We start from the raw sequence: 23,659 nt of genomic DNA on the forward strand, positions 1-23,659 counted from the left end.
AGGTGCACCACATCGCACATCAAGAAGCAAAAGCAAAAGCAATTGCATTTCAACATTTTGCCGCACTTTTGCCTGGGAATGTGAATGCGTTGAACAATTACCGAGGCACGCCCCCGCGGGGCACCACCAGAAGACCTGAAGAGTATGGACATGGATGCCACACCACCCAGAGCCGAGTGGCAAGTGGCAAGAGCCGTGTGGCCAGAGGCAAGAGGCAAGAGGCAATTAGTGTTCAAGTTGCCATGTTGCCACACAGAAGACAATTTCTTTGCTGGCCATTTAGCATAAATGCGTCTGGCACTCTGGCCAAAACGAGCGGATCTGCCCCTGGCCGTGGCCCCGCCCCTGCCACGGTCGTGCCTGAAAAATGGTTAAGGAAATGTGACTGAAGATGGCCTATAATTAATCTTGGACTGCTTTCTCAGGGCCTAAACACTCCGCAGAGACCTAATGGACCGCCCCCCACCCCCTGCCGACCCCTGCCTAATGAGATGCGTTTTGGGGGCAAACAAAAGATTAATCTACAGGCCGTACATGCCACATTGGGCAGCAAATCGAAGTGGAATCCTCAGGGCGTAAGCAATTGCCACTCAATTTGCCCCAAAAAGGAGGCAGCAGGCTCCAGCAGTCTGTGACATGCAGGAGGGGGAGGGGTGGGGGTTAGCACGGGGCACCACTCCCCATGTGGCATTGCGCTCCAGTTGTCCAATTGAAAGAGAAATTTGTGGCGCGCTGCCGTTTTCTTGGCAGCCATTTCGTGACGACAACAAACAAGGCCACACTCCCTCCCAGCCCCCTCCCAGAAAAACAGCAAAGTTTTTGACTGCTCAAAGCTGGTCCCCCTCTCGTCCCCCCCATCCACTCTAAATCCAATTGTGCTTTCGGTAACGCCCACACGACAGCGTCTTGCACCTGAAACGAATGCATTTTGGGGCTCATGTCAGCAGCGGCGGCGGCGGCGGCGGCGGCGACTCTTGAACTCCCACACGGTCCATGTTCCACGTGGGGCAGGGGCATTGCATGTTGCCAAAAACTGAGGCTAGGAGGCAATAGTATCCACAGCTCCGGAGGAGACTCCTCGACTGCTGCCATTGATTTTTATCGTCTGCAAAAAGCGACGAAAACCAGCAAGAAAGAAGAGGGGCTCTTAGGCCTCTGTGTGGAACACGGAATACCCTCTAGGGATGGGGATAGGATAGCTGAGGAAGATCTGCAGATCGTGGGGGTTCTCTCTTCCCACCTAAGGCTGGTCACCCCATCCCCATGCCCCGTGCAAAAAGGGTATACGGAAAGCACATCCTTCATCAAAGGGAAGCCCCACATTCGGGGAGGCACAGGATGGATTCAATGGGCCGCTGATGCACTTTACTGATGGGAGCGCCAGTACAGTACTCCATGACCCGCTATATAGAGGAGCCCCCCCCCCCCCACTCCCCCTTTATAGACCATATCCTTATATCGCATAGTTTTTGGGGCCTGTCGCCTGTCGCCTGTTTGTCATATGCGATATTCGGCTGTTTGCCAAATATTGATTATGTGCTGCCCTCAAACATGAATGGAAATGCGCTTCAGTGCATACCGTTTGCATTGGCCAGGAGGGGGGGGAATGCAGGAAAATCCACCTGCAGGGTGCGGGGAAAGCGGTTTCCATTTAACAACTTTAATGGGCCAAATAAACGATGCTGCGATCTGCCACAACTTGTGTCCTGTCGGTGGCGAAAACTTGGCAGCCGAAAAGCAAATTGTTTTATCATATTTCTGGGCTTAGAAGCCGCTTAGAAGCCCCTCATTGGAGCCCCTCTGGAAGGTATCTGTTGGGGCAATCTCCTCGTCTAATTTTCCTTCGTTTTGCCCCTCTTAAATTCCGAATTCGTTTTCGGAATTGCAATAAAAATGTCATTCCCTGCCGCCTTTCGGTATTTATATCCTCTGCTGTGGCCCATTCATAGATCTCTCCGGCGGAAAGACAAATAAAACGGCCAAAACGAGCAGCCATCGTAGGCAAATTTATGGACAACTTTCGGTGGAAACTTTGGGGCCAAAATAAACGAAAATTGAGGCAACTTTTAGCCCCAGATGAGTGCAATTTCGTGAAAGTTTTTGGCTTTATGAAGATGTGGCATTTTCCAACAGTTTTTCCCGCAAGTCGTGCTTTAAAATTCAAGGCCGTGCCGTGCCCTGCCATGTCCTGCCATGTCCTGCCATGTCCGGTGATTATCTTGTTATTCCAATCCACACAGGCTCCAGCACAAACCCTTCTGTTCGTTGGGGGGGGGGGGGGAGTGTGGAGCTGTGGCTGCCACGCCTTTGGAAATTGGCAAGCCATTAAGCGGCATGAGAACATACAAGCATTGTTTTTGTAGTTGTTCGTTGCGCCCAAAAAGCACAACAAGCTCCAGCATTTTATCACCTGCGAGAGGCGATAGGCGATAGCCGAGAGGCGATACTCAGGTGGAGCGGTGCGAAGGGATTGGGGGGGTGCCATAAATTTTCGGAGGATGACGGCTTTTACGGAGGAGCCCAGAGGACAGCCGGACAGGCGTTATCAATAGAATTGTCTGTCAACTCGAATGAGTATTATATTAGTTTTTTGTTATTTGTTATCTGCAGGCGAACGGGGGGGATGGTCTGGAAATGTGTTTGCACAATTTCGGTTAATGATGGTGGTTGATAACGTTTCGTGGGGGGGGGCCACCCCTCCGCCCCTCCCCAAAGAGAGGGCCAGCTTTCCACTAAGTAGCATGTCGGTATTACAAATGCCGCTAATTGACTCGTAAATTGGTGGATATCCACATATACATATATATCGATTTTATTAGCATAATTTCAACGTTTCAATTTACTCACCAACGGCAAAGGAAAACGTAAAGGAAAAGCGGCGGACGGGTTTTCCTTCCAATAATTGTTGTTGTTTTGTCTGCGGCTTCCCTCTGGGCCTACGGCTTGGATATATCTTTGTATCTCGGATGAAGCGTTGTTTAAGTTTTTTGTTTTGTATATTAAGTTTTTTATTTTATTTTATTATATTTTGCTCACATTTTGTTTATGTGATTTTATTTTTTGTTGCACAGATACACACAACTGGTGAAAAAAATAAAAAAAAAATAATTCGAACTGGAATTTTAATTTGAAAATTTGCTAGTAATTTTCGTTTTCTTTATGCCGAATTTCGGTTTTTGAAAAAAGCCAACCCCCGCACCGCCCCGAAAAAAAGTCACAGTGCGACAAAATGAGAAAAATTTTATTCCCGTTGCCGCATTAGCATTATGGTAATGCCCATCAGAATCCTTGTCGTAGAACAGTGTTACCCCATTGCCCCTCGCCCCAGTCCCAGTCCCTTCCTGCCGCCGCCGCCGCCAGCCTATCTGTCTGCGCCTTTCTCTGTTTTTGGGGGCTATTTCTTTGCTTTCTTCCTCCTTTTTTTTGTCGTGTTTTTGTGCGTGTGCGTGTGCGTATGCGTGTGAGTACACGCCTTACTTTACAGGGTACGGGGTACACTCGCGATTTATGCACCTTTTTCTCTCAGCCACTGTTCGAAAAATTGTACCAAAAATAATACCAATAAACAGGTGTATGTTTTCTTCACACAACAAAAATGCAGAGTCCTAGAGAGAAAGGGGTGGTAAGGCGGGGGGGGAGGGGAAGCTTTGCCTTCCTTTCTGTCTGATTTCACGCACCAAATATTTTCCAACCATACAACACGCTCCAAAGTCTAGCCACGAACTGAGCTCCAACGTCGACAGAACTCCACAAACTTGAAGCGGCAGCGCAGCGGCAGAGGCAGCGGCAGCAGCAGAGGCAGTAGGCAGCGGCAGAGGGAAAAAGCTTCCAATGTCAATGCGAAGCGACACAATCCTTTGTACGAAACGGAAAATGTGTTATTTTGGAAGGCCTGGAACCTGGAAGCAAGCCGAGAGCGAGAGAGAGAGAGAGAGAGAGCGAGAGCGAGAGAGAGCGCGCGCCAGAGAGAGCCCAGAACTTGTACTCTCTTTGAGTGGCTTTCTTTGGTGTTTTGTTGTTGTTTTTGGCCTGCGTTTGTTGTGCGTGTGCCCTCGCACTCTCTCACTCTCCCATCCACAGGGAGAGGTCTCTCTCTCACGCACAAAGGGCGCTGCGATACCTTGCATTTATACACTTTCCTTCTCTTTGATACACTTTGGAGTTAATTGCTTTTTACAAAAGTAGAGAGACTTTTTTCCAACTTTCAAAGTGAATATCTTTGGCTCTCACACACACGTACTTTGGGCTGTAAGTGTGTGCACATATCTTTTTGTTTCTCTGAAAATTTATTGGCCATGCTTTTTTCGGTGCGGGCGTGCAGTTAAAAATAGACACCGCAGCCGCAGCCGCCGCCGCGAGACAGCAGCGACAGCATCAAGTTCAGATGATTGCCGGGCGAGGAGGGCGGGGAGGACGGGGGGGAGGGACAACTTTTGACCTTAGTCAAGTGAAAAACGTGACAATACTCTGGGCCGCTGCCTGTGCCGCTGTCTCTGTCTCTGCCTCTGCTCTGGCGTCCTGTGCGTGGATGCTCTACCTTTGCATCTGCTGTAAATACCCCAACGGGGCAGGGTATATGGGTTTTGGGAAGCACAACTCCCCAGCCCTTGCGGGCCACAACTTGACCCAAAGACGATCGCAGACAAGGCAAGAAATGTCTGTGGGTGGAAGCCCCAACCTTCCCGTTTCCCCTGTAAACGGTTTATTCGCCTAATTGGCCGTCTTCTCTTGCGGTTTGCTGCTGCTGCCAAATTATTCATGGCACTGCAACTGCTGGCTTAATTACAGCTGCTGAATGAATTATAAAGGAATATATGGCACACACACACCCCCCGCCACCGCATTTCAGGGGTGGCCTCCAACCCCCCACACACACACACACACACACACACACACACATGAATTTATGATTTCTTGGGTCTTCCTTTTGTTATTGCTTTTATGATTATTGCGACGCCGCGTCTGTGTCTGGGGCCGACTTTTCCGTCTGACGCCAGTTAACCGGTCTCTAAGAACCCCCCCCTCTCACCCCCCGCGCCACACACTCTCTAAAAGCCGCTGTGGAACCATGTCAATCATGGCAGGCCTTGGGGTGGAGAGGAATCTAAGTTTTTGGGTGGATTTTAGGGGGGGGGCCTGGGATCCTTGGGTTTTTCCTAGCTTCCGTTTTAGGCCATTTGTTGTGTTGTTTTGTTGTTTATCTAGTTTTGGCCCTCTTTCTGTGTGTGTGTGTGTGTGCGGAGACACAGAGATACAAAGATACAAAGATACACAGATAGAAATTGTTGAAACGCTGCGACAGCATTATTAATGTGCCATGCTCCACTTAGGATTCCCATGGAGACACAAGGCAGCGGACCCAGATGGAGGCCGATCTACCCCCCCCCCCCCCTCCCCCTCCCCCTTCCCCCTCCTCTCTCTCTCTCTCTTTGTGAGCTCCTTTTTCACGCTTCTTTTTTTGGCCAAAAGAAAAATCAATTGATTGACTGCGATGGCCACATTTTCTGCACTTTTGAACGCGTCACAAGAAATTTCAGATTTCAGATTTGTACGTTTCGGCATTCTGCCTCGTTCTCTCTCGCTCTCTCTCGCTCTCTCTCCCTCCCTTTCCTTCTCTTCTATTCCTTCTCTCTATCCCTCTTGCTCTTCTTGTCGCACTTGATTTATTCCGTTCGTTTAGCTTAAAATTTGAATTTTTCCCCCTTGACTTTTTGGCATATTTTCACGAATTTTCGAAACACTTTATAATTTTTGTATTTTTTTTCCTTGATTTTTCCGTTGTTTTTTCCCGTTTAATTTTTACTTAATTCCTGCTGGTTTTTATCGCGCTCTAATTTGTCTCCCTTTCATCCTATTCTCTTGACAGGAGAGCTGCCGCAATCGTATCCGTATCTGCCGCCCAACTGACTGGCGAAACACCTCGAAGAATGGTGGCCCGGTGGCCCGGTGGCACGGTGGCACGGTAGAACGGCACTCGACTCGACGCGTCCGCCCCGACACGATTACAACACGACCGACCGTCCACGTCCAGTTCTCATACGTACAGCAGAGCACAGAACATCACAGCAGAGCACCACACAGCAGAGCACCACACACGACGTCCGACCAAGAGCATTTGTGGGGGCCAGCCCGTCCGCGGGAGCCTCTCGCCTTCTTTCTTTCGGGGGCTTTTCTTTCGCTGCCCGCGTTGCTTGGGCGCCGTGGTGGATTTTCCAACAGCTGTTTGGCGGGAGAACCGTTCGACTGTGCGGCGTGGCGCGGCGTGGTGTGGCACGGCGTGGTGTGAAGAGCACAGCGCACAGGTGTGACGGGTAAGTTGACATTTTTGATTTATGGATTGCTGTTTTCATTGTGTTTTGAATACATTCTTTCTATATGTCAAATTATGAAATAAATATTCATTTGTGTTTTTGTTATACAAAAAAGACACCAAATTTTGTCAAAAGTTACTTAAATTTTTTAAAATACATATTGAAAATTATTTTTTTTTTTATTCATAAAAATTTACTAATTTAAAAATAAACAGAATTTTTTTCAATTTGTATAAAAAAAATATAAAAATTAGATTTATAAAGATTTATTAGAAAAAAAAAAATATATTTTTTCTTACTATTATTAACTATATTCATATTTATTTTTTAATATTTTTTTTTTAATTTATTTATTATTTTTGGACTTTTCCCGACTTTGATTTTGTTAAAATCGTTTTTATTTTTATTCAAAAAAAGTAAAGAAAATATCCAAGCCAAAAAGGCCACAAAACGAGGACCATCCGATACCCTATACCCCTGATACCCTACACCCGTGATACCCTATACCACTGATGGTTGGTGCCCCATAGAGCCCATTGGCTTGCGGGCTAGGAGAGGCCCCAATCAGATCTGATCAGAATTCTGGTACCCTCTAGGCAAGGCTACACGAAGTCCGCACACTTTGGGTTCGATGTGACGTCAGACGGCGCCCAGCTTTTCTCTCCCATGTTCGATGGGGCTCTCAAATGTTCGCCGCCGCTGTGTGTGGGGAATATTTTCGTTCAAGCACCCAACAATGCAATCATAAACATGGTATTTATGGTCATTTAGTTGGCGCGGAACAAAGACAGGCGACAGGAGTAGCTCATACTCCTTGTCCATAAATTTAAAGCATACAGTCCATATGTTCAGTCCATTCTTTTGTATTCCGCTTTTTATCACTCATTTAACTCAAGGACGGGACGGAACGGGACGGGACGGAACGGGACGGAACGGGATGGGACGGGACGGGACGGGACGTATGTGTGTGTGTGTGTTGGGGCGAAATTTCCTTTCTTTCAACGCGCTGACCAGCGACCAGCGACCAGCAATGAATATAAATTATGCCTCAAGTGACAGCACCACAGGACAAGGGGGACAGGGGGGGACAGGGGGGACAAAAGGCACGAGGATATTGTGGCTAAACAATCATAAAGGAAACCCTGCACGAATCGCTTCTTGAGCGCTTTATAGTGGTTAAACCGAAGGCGATGTATTGTGAAAAATACTTGAAAATAATGTGCATTTTTTGCCCACAAATGTTAAGTGAAAGCATTTTTGTACAGCCAGTTTGGGGGGCTCCCAAAAAGGACTAGGATAAGCTGTGCTAAGAGATCGATTTGGGTAATTGGGGAGTATAGGAAGGAAGCATTTCCTCTACATCTATCTGTCCGTCTTAATCAGCGCCTAGATCTCAGAGACAATCATAGAGAATGAGCATATCTATCAGATCGCCGAATCTGAATCGGATCGGATCATTTTTATAGCCAGAATGAAGAAACCCATTTGAAGGGGCTGCTCTACCCGTCTCTCCATCTCTCTCTATCACACCCTCCATCGTGCAGTGTGCGGAGGAGAGCGAGATATGGCGGCTGTTGTTGGTCGCTGGGTTTAAAGAGGATAAACAGAGGAGGATGCCCTCTTTCTCTCCGATCCCCCCCAGGCCATACCATCGACCCCAAAAGCCAGGGCGAGCAGAAGCATTCTGTAATAGACTGGATAGAATGTCCATATTCAAGCTGGCAACAACCCAAGAAAGAGCCTCGTTCGCTTCATCGTACTGGCCTTTCAAGGCCCTAATTTTTATTGGGTGTTCGTTTCGGAGAATCTATTTCCTTAGCCCCTGTGGCGACGCACCACCACGATGGTCTTGATGCACCTCTTGGGGTTCTTGCACTTCACCTGCTGGCGGCTGTTGCACCAGTTGTTGCCCCTCCAGCACCACTTGCCACCGCTCTTCTTGGTCGTGGCGCTGGTCACGGATGCCGCTGTCGTCGTGGTGGTAGCCGTGGAGGCAGCCGTCGTTGTGGTTGTGGCCACTGTCGTTGTTGTTGCAGTTCCAGTCTGAGCGACTGTCAACTGGAGGGCCAGAGCAATGAGGGCGACTACGAGAAGGAACTTCATTTTGGATTAGTCTGGACTCGTGCTGGACTTCTTTAGAATGTCTGGAGCTGATGGCACCACAAGTGTTGTGATTAATTCTTGTGAGACGCTGCGCTTATAAGCACATTTTTGGATTGATTTCGATTGTTTTGGTTCCGTATAAATGCTTCCCTTTTGGAATATCTGTTTGCAGAGCTTTGATTAGATCGAGATCTTGATCTTGAGCAGCGGCAGCGACAGCGGCGGGGGCAAATATTTGTTCTTAAGTTCTAAACATTCAGTCAGTGGAGACAGATATGAGCCCACGACCAGAGGTGCGCCGTGTAGCTCAAAGAGTAGTATAAAAGACAAATATTTGGGTATTTGGGGGGGGGTATTGACACGCACTCCATTTCCATGCGGAAGAACATGAGAAACGGAAGCTGGAAATCAATGGGTCGCAGTCCGAGTCGGTCATCTCTCCCCAGTTCCCAGACATTCCCCACAAAACGAGCTCCAAGCCTCAGCCAAAATAAAGTTCCTTTTCTCGAAAAATTATTCTCTCTCGCTCTAACTCGTGCAGCTTGCGCGCAGATCAGCTTTTGTCCGGCTTAGCGAATACCACAACCACAATCTATCATCAAGCAGTTCAAGCAGTGCAACAGCGTGCGTTTCTCTAGCGTTTTCCATGCGAATTTTACAGCTGCCACATCTTTGTGCGGGATCTGGCCTAGAAATGCCATTAAAATGAGTATTGGCCTGGCCCAGACAACTGTTGCGTCACGGGCAGAATGGGTTTCGGAGGCAGGCAGACAACAACCGTGTTTTGATGGTTTCATTAGCCAATGGACCACGCAATAGGCCAGACTTTGGCTCTGGTCTGGGGCCCAGCCTCTAATTAACAATTTCGTAATTGAAGCTAAGCCCCTGAGGTGTGTGGCGAGGGGGGGGGGGGGGGGGGGCTGGTGTGTGGAGGAGTGGAGGAGTGGCCGCCCTTCAGTGGCTTGGGGTTACGTTACGTATTGTATCTCAAACATTTAATACTTGATTTTGGTCCCGATTGGGGCCTTTTGGGGCCTCTCCGCTTTTGATTAATGAGCAGCTTAAGTGAATCTCAAACGGAATCTGAGCCTGAATCGTGGTGTCCAGACTCAGAGACTGATGAAGTCACTAATTTGACTTAAAAACGCATTAAAAACCATTTTCGATAAGAGCTCTGGTCCCCCCCTCCAGCCGCAAAATCGAGACACCGATCCGATCGAATGCCGCCAATGCCGCCAATGCCGAGACGATTCCAGTTAAGGGTTTTCCCGTACTTTTCTGCCCGCGTCTCGTGGTCTAGGTCGTCTTTGTGAAAGTTGTGCAAAAAAAAAAAAACCGAAAAACCAAAAACTAAAAAAAAACGAAAGATTATATTCCAAAAACGCCTCGAATGACTCGAAGGGGGGGGGTGCATATGGATACCTGTGGCTTTTGCTTTATGGGACATTGCCTATTGGCAATCAACTGTAAATATAAATAATAGTAGTCGACGGGGAGGGGCCGGGGGTTCGACCAGTTGATACCGTGTAAAGCAAAACCAATGCCAAAGGAATCATCAATTATTTATGGCCATATTTCTGGGCCCTGTTTCTATGGGGAAGGATATGTGGAGGAGAGTCATGGAACGGGTCTATGTGTATGTGTGCTACCCTCTTCAGGCCTTGCCCAAGGGGGAGAGCCAACGGGGAGGGGTGACTCCTACAATTGTGCGTGGTCTTGGGGGGGCCATTAAAAGCCTTTTTCTCGCGTCTCAAGCCCAACCGAATATCTCGAATGTCTGTCTGTGTCCATGTGCGCGATGAGATCTCCTCTCCTCTCCCCTTCAATGTCTTTGTCGAGCAGCAGCGGCAGCAGCAGCAGTCACAAAACAAAACCTGAGACAGATAAAAGCTGTTAAATGACCTTCATTGGCCATAAAAAACCGAAAAATCACCATCGAAACAATGAATTGTATCTATGGCGAGAAGAGCAACAACAAAAGCAACAACAAAAGCAACAACGTTTGGCGAAAAACCGCGTTCGACAAGGAAATTTACAATTTAAATCAAACAAATTCACTTTATTGCAGTTTCGAATATTTTGGCGACAATGTAAAACAAACAATAAAAATCAATTTCCAATAAATAAGGGGGCGACTTCCGGTCTTGATTTGGGCCACATATATATCCATCATCCATAAATGAATCATTGGATTGGTTCGTGGCGGGGCGGGGCGGGGCGGCTGGCAAAAGTTCAAAGTTGAGACAAAAGACAAAGACCATTCGGAAGCACGGGCTAAATTGAGAGATTAGAGCCAGTGTGAGCCAGTGAGCCATCAACGGTGGAGAGTGCCCCAACCCCAAGCCGGCATTACGCCTGGCCTGGGAGAGAGGTCTCTGTCCGTCTGTCCGTCTGTCCGTCTGGTGGTCTGGGCCTCTGCCTGGGTCTATTAACTTGGCTCAGAGTCGGCCAGAGTCGGGCTCTCATCAGTTGGCTACGAGAGCTGCCGCCGAGTGCTTGGGCTAGAGCGCGATACGGAAAACGAAATCGAAACCAAAACCGAAACCGAAAATTCAAATTGAAATCTCCATTCACTTCCCCCCACACACACACACACCGCCGCCCCCCCTGCCCCCCCAGCACCCCCCCACCACTTCTCTCTCTCCCACACACCGCGCTGCGTTCGGTACGTGTAAATTTTTTTTAATTAGCTGAATTTTCAAGTGAATCTCTGACAAAACAAAAGAGAAAATTATACAAGTAAAATCCACACCAAATAAAAGCAGCATAAAATGTCAGAGAAGAGATGTCTGTGAAGGTGAAGTGAATAAATTCCAAGACAAATCACAAAACACTTGGAAGATCAACCCGAAAATCTGCTTAGATTTCGTCAAAGATATTCGTGGAGAAATCACCGAGCAGATACCCGTATCTCTGTGTGTTTTCTACGGAGCAGCAGTACCCGGGTGAGTAATTAATAATGCGAATAATTTAAGTCCCCCCTCAACCCCATCCCCCATGCCCCATGCCCCTCATGCCCCCTTCCCCTCGTGCAATAAATTAATACAAAAACAACTCAACAAGCTCAAACATTGATTTATTATAACATTTTTACTTTGTATTTTTTGTTTGGCTTTTTATTTTATTTTTGTTTTTTTTTTTTGCTGCCGCTGCACATGTAACGTAAACGAATAAAAAATTAAGAAACTGAGAGAAAAAAAAATTAAATCAAATCGCAAACAAAACAGAAAAACCAAAACACAGAAATCCACAAAAAAATAAGAAAAAAAGAAACCTTGAAAAGTCGTGCTTAATTTCTCAGTTAAACGCAGGGCACAATATATATATGTGTGTTTTCAAAAATTATAATGAAGCCCCCCAGAGGTATTTCTTTTGGTTATTTTCTGGCATGCGGACGGCATATGCTAGACGTAGTCGTGGAGAGCTCCGTAGATGATTCCTCTTGGGAGCTCGGCTAGCCCTGGGCCCCAGGAGAACCCGCACCGCCTCCACACAATGCAATGGAGACTGCCTCTGAGCATCCCTCTCGTCCACACAATGGCGATCGCCTGCCCAGTGAATGAGAGCCCACAGTATCGCTCAATAGTATCCTCAACCAGAAGCTAAATGGTCTTTAGATCGGTCGAATCGCAATAATTCAATGGAAAAAAGTGATCTGTGGTCAGGTGGTCCTGCTTCTCGGCAAATCCTCGGCCCATATTATAGTTTTCCTTCAGCTTGTTCTTTCCTTGTTCTGCTCGGATGTTGCCCAAGACTCATAAAGATTGATACAGTGTTCTCCAGTGTACTACTTCCATTACGCCTTGTAGGAGTGTCTCTAGAGAGAAGAATGTTAGGTATATAACGGCTGGGATCTCCTGGGACTCACAATCTTTGCTTGAAATCCTCTAATAGCTCTGAAGATTTCTCTACACTCCCCAAAGAACACCAAGAACATGTACCTTTCGAACTCTAAGCCTCCACACTTGTATATTCCTTGAACTCTTTGGCCTAACACTTTTATTCCCAAATACTCGAACCTTTCAAATGCTTTGCTTTTGTTTAAGAAACCAACATTAATATTCCATAAAAGGGGCTTTAATTGAATGACAAAAATTTGAAAATCTCTGCTAATTAGACAGCAGTTGAGTTCGTAGTTGCCAAACAAATGAACAAGTACGAATATTTTGTGGCCACATTTTGCACGGGACAAAGATTAAGAGCCGACAATCGATCATTAGACTGTCGCAAGGCAATCAGTTAACTATGGATACAAATGCCTTTGCTCTCGGGCCAAATCATTGAAATAAATTGAGTGGAACACAAAGCAAATCTCTGAGCAGGCACTCAATTTCGGTAGAGGGGCAGACCGAGGCGGCGGCGGAGGCGGAGGTGGAGGCAGGCTGTGGCAAACGAGCGCACAGCAAATGGATTAGTGGCCCACGAGAGAGATCTCTGATCTTTAACAATTTCATTAACCTGGCGGCGGCCTAATGATGTGCAAATGGCCCAAAACATACCATAAAAAAATCACCCCAGAGCTGGCTCTGCTGCTAGCTCTCTGCCTGTCTCTTCTGTCTGTGTCTTTTCGGGCCAAACAACTTCTCTTTGGCTATTTTATGATTTATGAGGTGATCGCTTGACGCAACTTTTGGGCTTTGGGCCGGCTTTGGGCCACAGAGGGGAAATACCAATGCGAGGCGGCGTGGGTGCCAGCCAACAGCCAACAGCCAACAGATCTCCATTAGCAGATCCCAAAGATTTGAACAAAGCTTCAGCTGGGGGCGGGGGCTCCACTCGGACACTTTTGTCATTGATGGCCGGTCGATTGCTGGGCTGATTGATTTGTTCGACTGAGGCTTGGCTGTTAGCCTGCGATCCCGGAAATCCTACGTCAGGTGGCATGAATTCCTATGAATTAATATTTGTTTCTGCTGTCACACCACATGACATGCCTCAATAGTGGTTTATGGTTGCCTTTCATTCCATGTTTAATTGTGTTACACTTTTTTTTTTCAACAAAAACAAAAACCAGACACGAAATCCGGTTTCCGTGTGGGGTTCTGTGTGTTGGCTTTACTCTTGATTGGAGCACTGATTTGTTATAGAAAAATTTGATTACTATTATATAATTCTGGGTTGTTTTGAACCACTTAACTGCCAATGGCTTTTGTGTAATTTATAATTAACAAATTTCAAATGTTGTGGAAAAGTTACAGTTTATATTGCTTGCCTCTCTAAGCCGCCCCTCTAATAATTCATTAATGTTCATAAACACTGACATTATCTGTCTGCCCACCATCACAATGGGTGTGTGTGTGTGGGCGTGTCTGGCGTGGCGCACACCTAATCTACGTATACTTAATCTCCGCCGACGACAGCAGTCTCCGCGAGCTGCTGCTTTATCACTTTCACTTCTGGCAAGTCATTTTTCGCTATTTACGGCAGTTGTTTGAAATGTTGTAGTGGTTGTTGTTGTTGTTGAAGTTTTTCTTGCTCGTGTTGTTGAAGTTCTTGTTGGAGCTAAGGTTAGAGTTGCTCAAGATATGTGAATGGTTGATGTCAGACTTGTCTTGGGTGTTGCAGTGCCTGTTGTTGAAGCTTTTGTAAGTGGTGTTGAAGTGTTGCAGATGTTGTACTGGCTGTTGTTGAAGTCTTCTTGTTGATGGAAATGTTGTTGTTGTAGTTTTTGTTAAAACTTTGTTGATGTTAAGCTTGTCTTTTCTTGGGTGTTGGTCTGCCCGTTGTTGTACTTTTGTTGAAGCTTTTATAAGTGGTGCTGAAGTGTTGCAGATGTTGTACTGGCTGTTGTTGAAGTCTTCTTGTTGGTTTTGTTGATGCAAATACTGTTGTTGTAGTTCTTGTTGAAGCCTATGTAAGTATTGCCTTAGATATTCGAATGGTTGTTGATGCTTGTTAAGCTTGTCCTGTCTTGGGTGTTGGTCTGCCCGTTGTTGTACTTTTGTTGAAGCTATTGTAAGTGGTGTTGAAGTGTTTCAGATGTTGTAATCGTTGTTGTGGAAGTTTTCTTGTTGATGGAAATGTTGTTGTTGTAGTTTTTGTTAAAACTTTGTTGATGTTAAGCTTGTCTTGTCTTGGGTGTTGTAATGCCCGTTGTTGTACTTTTGTTGAAGCTTTTGTAAGTGGTGTTGAAGTGTTTCCGATGTTGTAATGGTTGCTGATGAAGTTTTCTTGTTGTTGTAGTTCTTGTTGAAGCCTATGTAAGTATTGCCTAAGATATTCGAGTGGTTATTGATGTTGAGCTTGTCTTGTCTTGGGTGTTGCAGTGCCTGTTGTTGCACTGTTGTAAATGTTTTGAAATGGTATTGTCTTTGTTACGGTTTGTTTGACACGACAAACACACAGTCGGTGGGGGCCAACAAATTAACACTTACTGGGGCAGGGGCAGGCACTTAAGCCATGGCAAAAGCAAACGTCTGATGCTTGTTTTTGTGGCTAGCAAATTGTGTGAAAATTCGCCATTTTCGCCATTTTCCGCCTCGGCCTGCACTCCGTTTTCCATCCGCTTTTGGCAAACCAGTGATTAATATTTACGCAAATGATTCATGGCTTCAAGTTTCTCTTTCGCTAACAGATTGACATCACGCCCTGCCAGCGGCCGAAGACTCGACGACTCGAATGCAAATGCAAATCGACGACGAATGAATCGACAATGACAAAGAGTATTAAATGTCTGCGCACTTCTAGTTGTAATCGAATTCTCCTTGCCTATGTGGTGAGTACTCGTACACGCCCCTTCCGACGCCCATTCCAATCGATAACTTTGAATGTACCTTTCCCAGATATTAGCTTGTACTGCAGCAGCCCACAGCTCGCCACCGCCATGCGGTTTGTATGGAGCGCCGCCTTGCCAATTTCTACCGGCACCGCCCGGACAGACGCCCTCCTGTGCCCGGCCCGGGAAGACGTATTGCGAGCATGCAGATAATTATCCCACGTAAGTGTCAAAGACTTTGGGTGCAGTATTTGCAGAAACCCTCGAGAATCTGTAGAGAACTCTCCCATCAGTTATTTCTTTGTGGAAAGAGGATCTCCCAGAGATCTAGAGTCTAGAACTCCCGCCAAAATCTCACATAATTCTCAAGATACTTAACCACACACGAGCTAGCCATTAAAATCAACTCTTGCCAAGCTTCCGGCAATCTCTAAACCATCACAGAACCAAGCCAGATCATTGATTGATTCAATTAAATCTAGAATTAAAAGCTCCAATGTATACGCGCCACAAAAAGGCTTTACCCTCTCTCGAGAGATGTATGTATACATATCTCTGTGAGACCTGAGCAAACACCACATCTCGAATGAATAAGCCACTTCATTCGAATGCATTTCAAACAAATGTTTGGCCACGAGACAATTTCAATTTCAATTTGAATTCGCTAACGAAATCGAAACTCGTTCGGCGTCCAATTAGCATACGAGTATTGGAACCGTACGACGACTCGTACCTATTGTTGTGCTGCTTCCGCAGACGTGACGCCTCTCCGACGATGATGCTGTACGTATGGATCAGCTCTCGGGGGGAGCTCCTTGACCCAATAAACTTGAATTGACAGTTCAAGACACTTTTTGTTTGGCTGCGCCAGCGGCTCGGGGGCTGTTCGTGTTCGCTTAGTGCTTCTACAGCTTTTGGAGACGACGACGACGACGACGACGACGGCGACAACGAATCGGCCGCATGCTTCTCGAATATTTATGAATGCCTCCAATGAATAATCGTGTCTTTGGGCATCATACATATGTAAGTTGCTCTCCGGCTGGCTGGCTCCAACCGGCACTTGGCACTTGGCTCTGGCACTTCTGGCAGCAGGGTGTTTTGAATTTGTTTAGGGGTTTGCCAGAAGGGAACGGGCAAGTCTCTAAGCTGATCCGATTGTAGCTTTAGATTTAAGCAATTACCACGATTATTATGTTGGATCTGAGCTAGAATGGATAGAACTCCATACCTTCTGAGCCCCCACTTCCATCGAACATACACTCAGAGAAAAATTATTGGTTACGGGATGATCTAAGAGGCCCTCTACCCTAGAAAGCTAGGCAGATAATTGAACCAATTAATATACCCCTCAAAAATCTACGTTTTTTTTTTTTTTTTTTTTAATTCAATTTGTTTTTTGTGACTGCTCTAACAGTAACAGCAAACAACATAACAACAATAAAATATTCGGTTTTTAAATCAAAACCAAATACAATTAAATAGACTTCACTTTTTTATTTAAAAATACATTTTTTGTATTTTTTTTTATGGAAATTTAAAACATTTTAAAATAAATAAATTGAAATCAAAATATTTAAATACAAACTAAAATCTTAAATAAATAAAAAAATCTAAATATGAAAATATTAAATTTGTAGGAAATATACATATTTCAGCTAAATATAAAAATATTTTATTTTCATATAAAATAAATATTAATTTGTGTATAGTAAATATATTTAGATCAAATATTTTCTTGAGGTTTCCTTCTCGGAGCAAATCTATTGGCATAAATCCTTAGGTCCAAGTGTAAATATTAAAATCTAAAGAGACGTTTTTCTCCGTGTGTATAGATCGAACACTTTCGAAGAGCATTTCCTATTCCGCCTTCGTCTTGAAGCGCAAATCTTTTGTCTTAGTTGTGGAAAGCGAAATGATATGATGCTTGGTTTTGGTTTTGGCTTTGGACTGCGACTGCGACTGGGCCTGCGACTGGTTGGCCATGTTTGTGTATCTGTATCTGTATCTATTTTTAGAGCATTTCCTCGGTGCAGATTTAAATAAATTGTGCATTAGGCGGGTAATGGTAGTGCCGGAATGATAAGCCCTGGCGCCGACGCGGCAATTAAATAGGCATTTTTATCGCAGCCCTTGCATTGGAATGCGTTGCACAATCCTCAAAAATATCAAAGATATCACATGGGAAAGCCCAAAGCGGGTTTTCTCGGGTCTCGCGGTAGGCCTTACCCCTCTTTTCTTCTGGGGAATCGGAGTCGCCGAGTGTGTGGCACGTGACGGGCATGCGATGCATGTTGATAGCGGGGCAGCCTGCCAATTTATAATTTACGATCATATGCGCCTCATATTTGCCCGTCTTCCGTCTTCTGTCTGGGTCTGGGCCTGGGCCCCGTGGCTGCATATTAATTATGGTATTTGATTTGTGTTGAGCAACGGCTGCAATTACCATTTCCACCAGGCACTTGTCAGCCTCTCTTGCATGTCTTTCTGCCTGCTACTGGCAAAGCGGCAGCCGGGCCTTCCCAGCCTGTTGAACCTCTCTTGTGGCATGTGTTGCATCATCCCTGTTACCCCATTGTCTGTCATCTTTTCGTTGCAGCTATCTCATCAAGAGTCTCGTCCGCAAATGGGGCTACGAGGCCGGCACTCTGCTGGTGGACGAGACCTGGGAGGATTTCGCTGCCGTGGCGTGGCACGAGACGCCCGTCTTTTACGATCCCAAGTCCATCTTTCCGTCGCGCGATCCCAATGGCCAGGACTTCAATGGCTACAGCTATCAGACGCCCTTCGGTGGCAGCAGTTCGCAAAGGGTCAACGGTGGCAATTCCCTCTTCGCCAGCAGTCCCTCAACGGAGGCGCCCACGTGAGTATGCCCCAAATGATTCTAGTTTTTCCTTTTGAGTACCGAATCTCTCTCTCTCTGTCTCCTCAGATATCTGCTGTACACCTCTTCAGGTGGCGGCCATCGTGCCGGACAGCGCTACAACCATCATCAGGGTGCGGCAGGAGGATCTGCGGGTCAGCTGTTCTTCAATCAGGCAGGCAAGACCACGCCATACAACGCCACACTCTGGCTGAAGCGCTTGGTGAGGGATCTGAGCCGCAAGCAGAAAGAAGAAGCCCCTCCTGAGGAGGAGAAGCAGCCGGAGAAGGAAGAGGAACTGCTGGAGAAGGAGCAGCAGCCGAAGGAGGAGGAGGAGCAGCAGGAGCAGCAGGAGGAGGAGGAGGAGCACCAGCAAATCAAGCGCGATGTCTCCCTCAACATGGATCTCTTAGATATTGTGGGTGTGGCCGGTAATCCCTCAAAGAAACGCACTCGCACCAAGCGTCAAAGTCCCGGCCGCTCCACCCTCTGTCAGACCACCTCCCAGTTCATAACCCCCCAGGCGGCCCTCAATAGCCGCGGCAATTGGATGTTTGTGGTCAACGAGCAGAACACCGCCCGCCAGATGGTCAAAGCGGAGCTGTGCGCGTAAGTAGAACATCCGTAGGGTAATCGGGGGGATCGATCGATAGAAAACCAAACGACCTTGTCTTGAGTCGAAAGCTGGGGAAGTTCTATACAGAATTGTACAGCCAATATATTCTGAAAAGATACCCTCTAAAATGTAGATGGATCAGGAGTACCGGAGTGGTGGGGGTAGGGAAGGGGGTCTCTTTTTGTACAAAATCACAACTTTCTCGAAATATTTTAGTAATACGAATAATACCAAATATTTGGGTAGGGCGGCTTTTTTCCTACCGCTATTTGTCATTAAAATGTTCACCGTTACCCCCGGACATGCGTCAATAAAAAGTGCGTACAATAAAACATATTGAAATACGTGCCAGAAATTCCAAACGAAAGCCAAACCATGGCATGGCCCTTCCGCCACGAGTACAAGCCACACTTAAATTTATTTTGTTTCACCGCAAATCGGAACTGTAATGTGCCACAAACATGTTCATAGGCTCCTCAAGCCCTCATCGGGCACAGTTCTGTGGTTATAGCAATCCTAGAGATACATTTAATTTGAATAGAACCTCTTTTGAACTGCTTCATTAGTGCAAAAACTGCTTCTGGCAACGCTTAGCCAAGGCACGAACCTCGCATATATACTTGACATGTATACTGCATGTAGAATGTAGGACATTCATGTAAATATTATGTACGTGACACAGCATAACAAGCAGCTCAATTTTGAATTTTGCGCCAAGGCTCCATCAGTGTCTGCAGGAGCTCCACGAAGCTTGGGATGTTGGCCTGCATGTTGTTGTCGATCAGATGCCTTCTGGCCAGTACTGAGATGAGATCAGGGCCAAAGCTATCGCCATTGTTGTAGCACTAATTCCCACTTTAGTTGTCGCCATTAATGCCCTCTCAATGGCACGCGACCTGCTCAGCCAAGCATCCATGAAGTTGCAATTGCCACTGATTATTGCATAATGAGTCGTGCCCCTCTCTCTATCGCATTTCTCCCTTGCCGCTTCGCACTTTTAATCAGTGGCCGAGGTGTTAGGACAACCCTCTCCAGTCACAGCAGGACAGCGATGACTCCGACTCGAAAAGTTCCCCCTTCTTAGGGGAAGCCTCTAACCTACATCTCTCTCTCTCTCTCTCTCTCTCTCGCTCTCACTCTTTCTGGGCTGGGCACGTGGGTTAGTGCAGGTCCGGACTAAGGCTCGAGTCCTGCTTCCTGCGCGGAGTGTAGTATTTGGTGTCATAATTGCGGTTAAACGAATTATCACACCCTCGGAGCGAACAGAAATGCCAAAGCAGGACTACAAGATTCCATTAGGCCGTGGTCCCCTCTGCTGTTGCACGTTCCCCCTACCCCTTACACTCACAGTTCCTTCCCCTTTTTGGATGCGTGCGGTACGTACTCGAAAACCTTTCCACACTCGAATTAAAAAGCGCAAACAACAAAGTGCGAGAAAACTAGGGTGATGTGACTGTGACTGTGCCTGTGACCGACCCCGTGCGATGGGTCTGGTCTGGTCGGGTCTGGTCCGTTGTCCGTTGTCCGTTGTCCGTGTACGGGTCTACCTCCGGTCTGGGCTGTGCCTCTGTGCTTTGCCCCTGGGGTCAATATGGGTTGTCGTTGCCCTAATTGTTCCGCCGTGTTCCCCCCCTGGTCGCCTGTTTAGTGTTTGCCGCTGTACCGTGCCACTTGTTGTGGCACTTGGCGCAATTTGTTTAACCAAATTGAGTGCCTACGCAGGCGCGCATAAATCTGTGGCCCAAAGAACAACAGCCACAGCTGTGTGTTCCGGGTTAGGGATTGGCATAGGGATTGTGATAGGGATTGGGATTGGGATTGGGATCGGGATTGTACCGTTGCGTTGCCTTGGCTGCCTGCCTCCTTGGGATGCGCTGCTCCTTATCAATTACGTACGATTTCCCGTTTTAACGAGTTCGTTAAACTTTCAACTCTGACGCGCTCTCTGGCTTCTCCTCCACATCCGACAAGGAAGAGGGAGTCCCTGGTCCCAAGTCCCAAGTCCCGGGTCCCAGCCGGCGCGCTCTTTTATTTATGGTCGCAACCCACAACTAAATTTCGTACAATTGTTGATTTTTAACATCTCTCGTATTTACTGTACTTTATGCTCCTCTTTCTCTCTTCCCTTTTTGGACCTTCTCTTTTTTTCTTTTGCTTTTTTGTTGCTGTTTTCTTTGCAGCTCGAACACCTGCTCGAACCTGTGCGAGCTGCCCAACGGCTACAACTCGAGATGCGAGCAGAAGTTTGTGCAAAAACGTTTAATTGCGCTCCAGGGCAACGGACAGAATCTGTACACGGACACGTTCTGGTTTCCCAGTTGCTGTGTCTGCACGATAGCTGCCAATTAAACCAGGACGAGGACCAGTACGAGGACCAGGACGAGGACGAGGACGAGGATTGGGAGCTACAGCAACAGACAGGACAGAGTCGGGTGGCTGGACAGGAGGAAGAGCAATCCCGTGACGCACATCGTTCCACCGTCACTTTTTGCGTGGAAATACGATTTGAGAATAATTATTGCAAAATTCATAATTGATATCTAAATGTTATACACACTCTCATAGATACACTCACACACGCACACACATACACACACACACACACACACAAACACAAACGAATAGTAGTAGCTTTTAGAAATTATAATTTAAAATGCAAAAACCTCGAGAGAGAGAAAGAGAGTTGGGTTCGATCTGAATTATTCTATTCGAATAAGTCTTACCCTGTGACGACCCATCATCTATCGGATATTAAATATAATAATGCTTCCAGATGATCCTCCCCTGTGGGGGATAACATTTTTTGATGGGCGAGGGGTGGGCGGATGGGAAAATCCTGAAAACTCCGAATACCCTTTGATTCGACAAACAATCCCCCAATCCATAGCAATGCGATGGCCCCGGGGCCAAAGGGCAAATCGGATTTGATGGTTTTCTAATTAATATAGTTTTCCTTTGTCCGGCAGGCCCCAAAACGTAAGCCCAGTGCTCTTAATTATGAAATGGCGTAATGAAATTTTTCTGCTGCAGCAAAAACAAGAGCTGCTGCAACAACACCTGCCACAGGCCGCTGTGCCGTTGCTGTGTGGCTGCTGCAAATGCAATTGCGTTCCATAAATCCAGAAACAATAATCGTAAAATAACATCAGGTGTCACGCGCACGAAACGCGGCTTTCGAAAAAAGGGGCCCACTCGTGCATGGGCCAGGGGATCGGATCGGTGTGCGCTGCGAGGATATGGCGACAGAGGATGTCAGAGGATATGACATGGCGTGGATGTATTGAGGCCCATTGGGCCCATGCTGTTACGCTGCTGTAAGCATCTGAGGGATTGGGATGCCGGAAGGAAGCAGCTGGAAGCTGCTATCCCTGGGGATGTGCTCAAATGTACATCCATTAAGAGACGTACGACCAAAGAAACATCATGATATTAGAGGACTAGAATGGAAACTATCTCTCGATATTGATTTAAAGCTGGGAGCTGTAATAATTTATGCAATTCTAAAGGAATCATCGCGAAAGTTTGTCCTTCCATTGACCTTAAACTTTTTCAGTTTCTTGAGCGGCAATGAAGGCCTTTGACTTGACCGTACAAAGTTCCCATAAACAAGCGGACACATTCACGAGTGATTCCAGGATATTTTTGCAATGAAAGGCAAATATTATATGAAAAATTCTCTGTGGTACGATATTTGGGAGGAGTTTTGTGGAATTTGGAATATTCTGCTAATGGAAATACTCTATTCGATTTTTTCATTCCTTTCCTATGATTTTTTTGTTCGATTTCGCTGGGCTGCCAGGCATTTCCTTGAGTAAACAAGCTCTATGCCTGCCCATATACCCATATACGGCTACCCCATATCCCGTACCCGTACATAATTCATTTGGTTATATCATATGCAAACCCTAAGCTAAAAGAGAGTCTCTGTCTGTCTGTCTGTGGCAATCAAACGAGCAAAGATATGATGGCATATCTTGTGTACATTTTGGGTTGTGCAATATTTCACAAAAAATCCTTTTAAAAAAATGGCAAAGAGAAATATTGATGAATCGAAGCACAACTATTTGCATTGAATTCGGTTTGGCATGCCCGAAAATCCCAATTAAAATCAAAGGTGCAACAGCCTCTGACTGTCGGCCTCTGCCTGCTGCAAATTGTTATTTTTCCTTTTTTTACCTGTTGTGAAAATGTGAAAATGCATTTTCCAGAGACAGAAACAGAAACCGAAACAGAGAATTGAGAATTGTTGTTTTTGAGAACTGCTGGAACTGTCGGATCGACGACCCCCTACCCACTCTGCGCCACAATAGAGGCTCTGCGCTCTTCACCCCATGACTGTGTTGAGGGTTAATTTGTCCTCTCTCCCTCTCTCTCTCCCTCTCTCTCTCCCTCTCGCTCCCTCTCTACTGGGATGATGAGGCACGGCACACATCCCCGTATTGTATTGTATAGAGTTTTAGCAATGATTAGCATCACGAAACGAAATGGAAAAGCATTGTTCCAATACGCAGCACCAGGTACAACGACGACACGACATTGACAAATCAGGTAGGAATGTGTGTACAATAAATCTGCAGCAATTTTCTATTGCAATAGCGACGGAGGAAAGTACGAATGGAAATAGTTACAATTAAAATTCACTGGAGCACTGGAGGCACATTGACCGGGATATAAGGATAAATGTGTGCATGTGTGCGTGTGTGCATGTGCATACATGTACCGTTTGAAAAGCGCTTTTGCCAAGTTTGCTGCCAACTCTCTCTCTCTCTCTCTCTAAGGACAGCAAACAACGGTCAATGTCCAGCGCTGCTAGCTCTGCCCCTCTCGCTCGCTCTAACTGAGAGCCAGCAGCGTCAAAGAGCAGCTGAAGTTTCGGGCAGAGCAAAAGCAGCGCCGCGGCTGCGGCTGCCTGGCAACGAACCAACCCATATATGAAGTGCAGGCGGGAGAGGGAGAGGGAGAGCAGCAGCAATGATGAGTCCAAAAGGAAGCAACAACAGCAGCAGCAGCAGCAGAGAGCAGAGAGCAGCAAGAACGAATGGCAATGCGCG

The 23,659-nt window shown here is 46.5% G+C and overlaps 2 protein-coding genes across 18 annotated transcripts in view; one reads left to right on the top strand and one right to left on the bottom strand.

The window, feature by feature from the left end:
- The window catches only part of LOC108152711 (potassium voltage-gated channel protein Shab), a 51,990-nt gene extending 48,939 nt beyond the window's left edge, over positions 1–3,051 (bottom strand). For 7 of the 15 annotated variants that reach the window (XM_033386538.1, XM_033386536.1, XM_017282239.2 and 4 more), the window contains exon 1: positions 2,848–3,047. The gene's annotated coding sequence lies outside the window, so the exon portion shown is untranslated. Of the gene's footprint in view, positions 1–2,847 lie in introns of all 15 variants that reach the window. The other 8 variants (XR_004471344.1, XM_033386534.1, XM_017282236.2 and 5 more) reach the window with 3 other exon arrangements.
- LOC108152714 (protein spaetzle 5) overlaps positions 1–21,385 on the top strand; it is an 88,725-nt gene extending 67,340 nt beyond the window's left edge. The window contains exons 2-7 of one of the 3 annotated variants that reach the window (XM_033386544.1): positions 5,867–6,311; positions 14,989–15,129; positions 15,197–15,351; positions 17,729–17,992; positions 18,062–18,601; positions 20,789–21,385. In XM_033386544.1, the coding sequence (XP_033242435.1) occupies positions 15,067–15,129; positions 15,197–15,351; positions 17,729–17,992; positions 18,062–18,601; positions 20,789–20,957 (1,191 nt within the window). In that variant the 5' untranslated portion in view covers positions 5,867–6,311; positions 14,989–15,066 and the 3' untranslated portion in view covers positions 20,958–21,385. Of the gene's footprint in view, positions 1–5,864; positions 6,312–10,878; positions 11,360–14,988; positions 15,130–15,196; positions 15,352–17,728; positions 17,993–18,061; positions 18,602–20,788 lie in introns of those variants that run through there. The other 2 variants (XM_017282249.2, XM_033386543.1) reach the window with 2 other exon arrangements.
- Positions 21,386–23,659: the final 2,274 nt, after the last annotated feature.

Source organism: Drosophila miranda, chromosome XR (genome assembly GCF_003369915.1).
Source record: "Drosophila miranda strain MSH22 chromosome XR, D.miranda_PacBio2.1, whole genome shotgun sequence".
Classification (NCBI taxonomy): Eukaryota; Metazoa; Arthropoda; class Insecta; order Diptera; family Drosophilidae; genus Drosophila; species Drosophila miranda.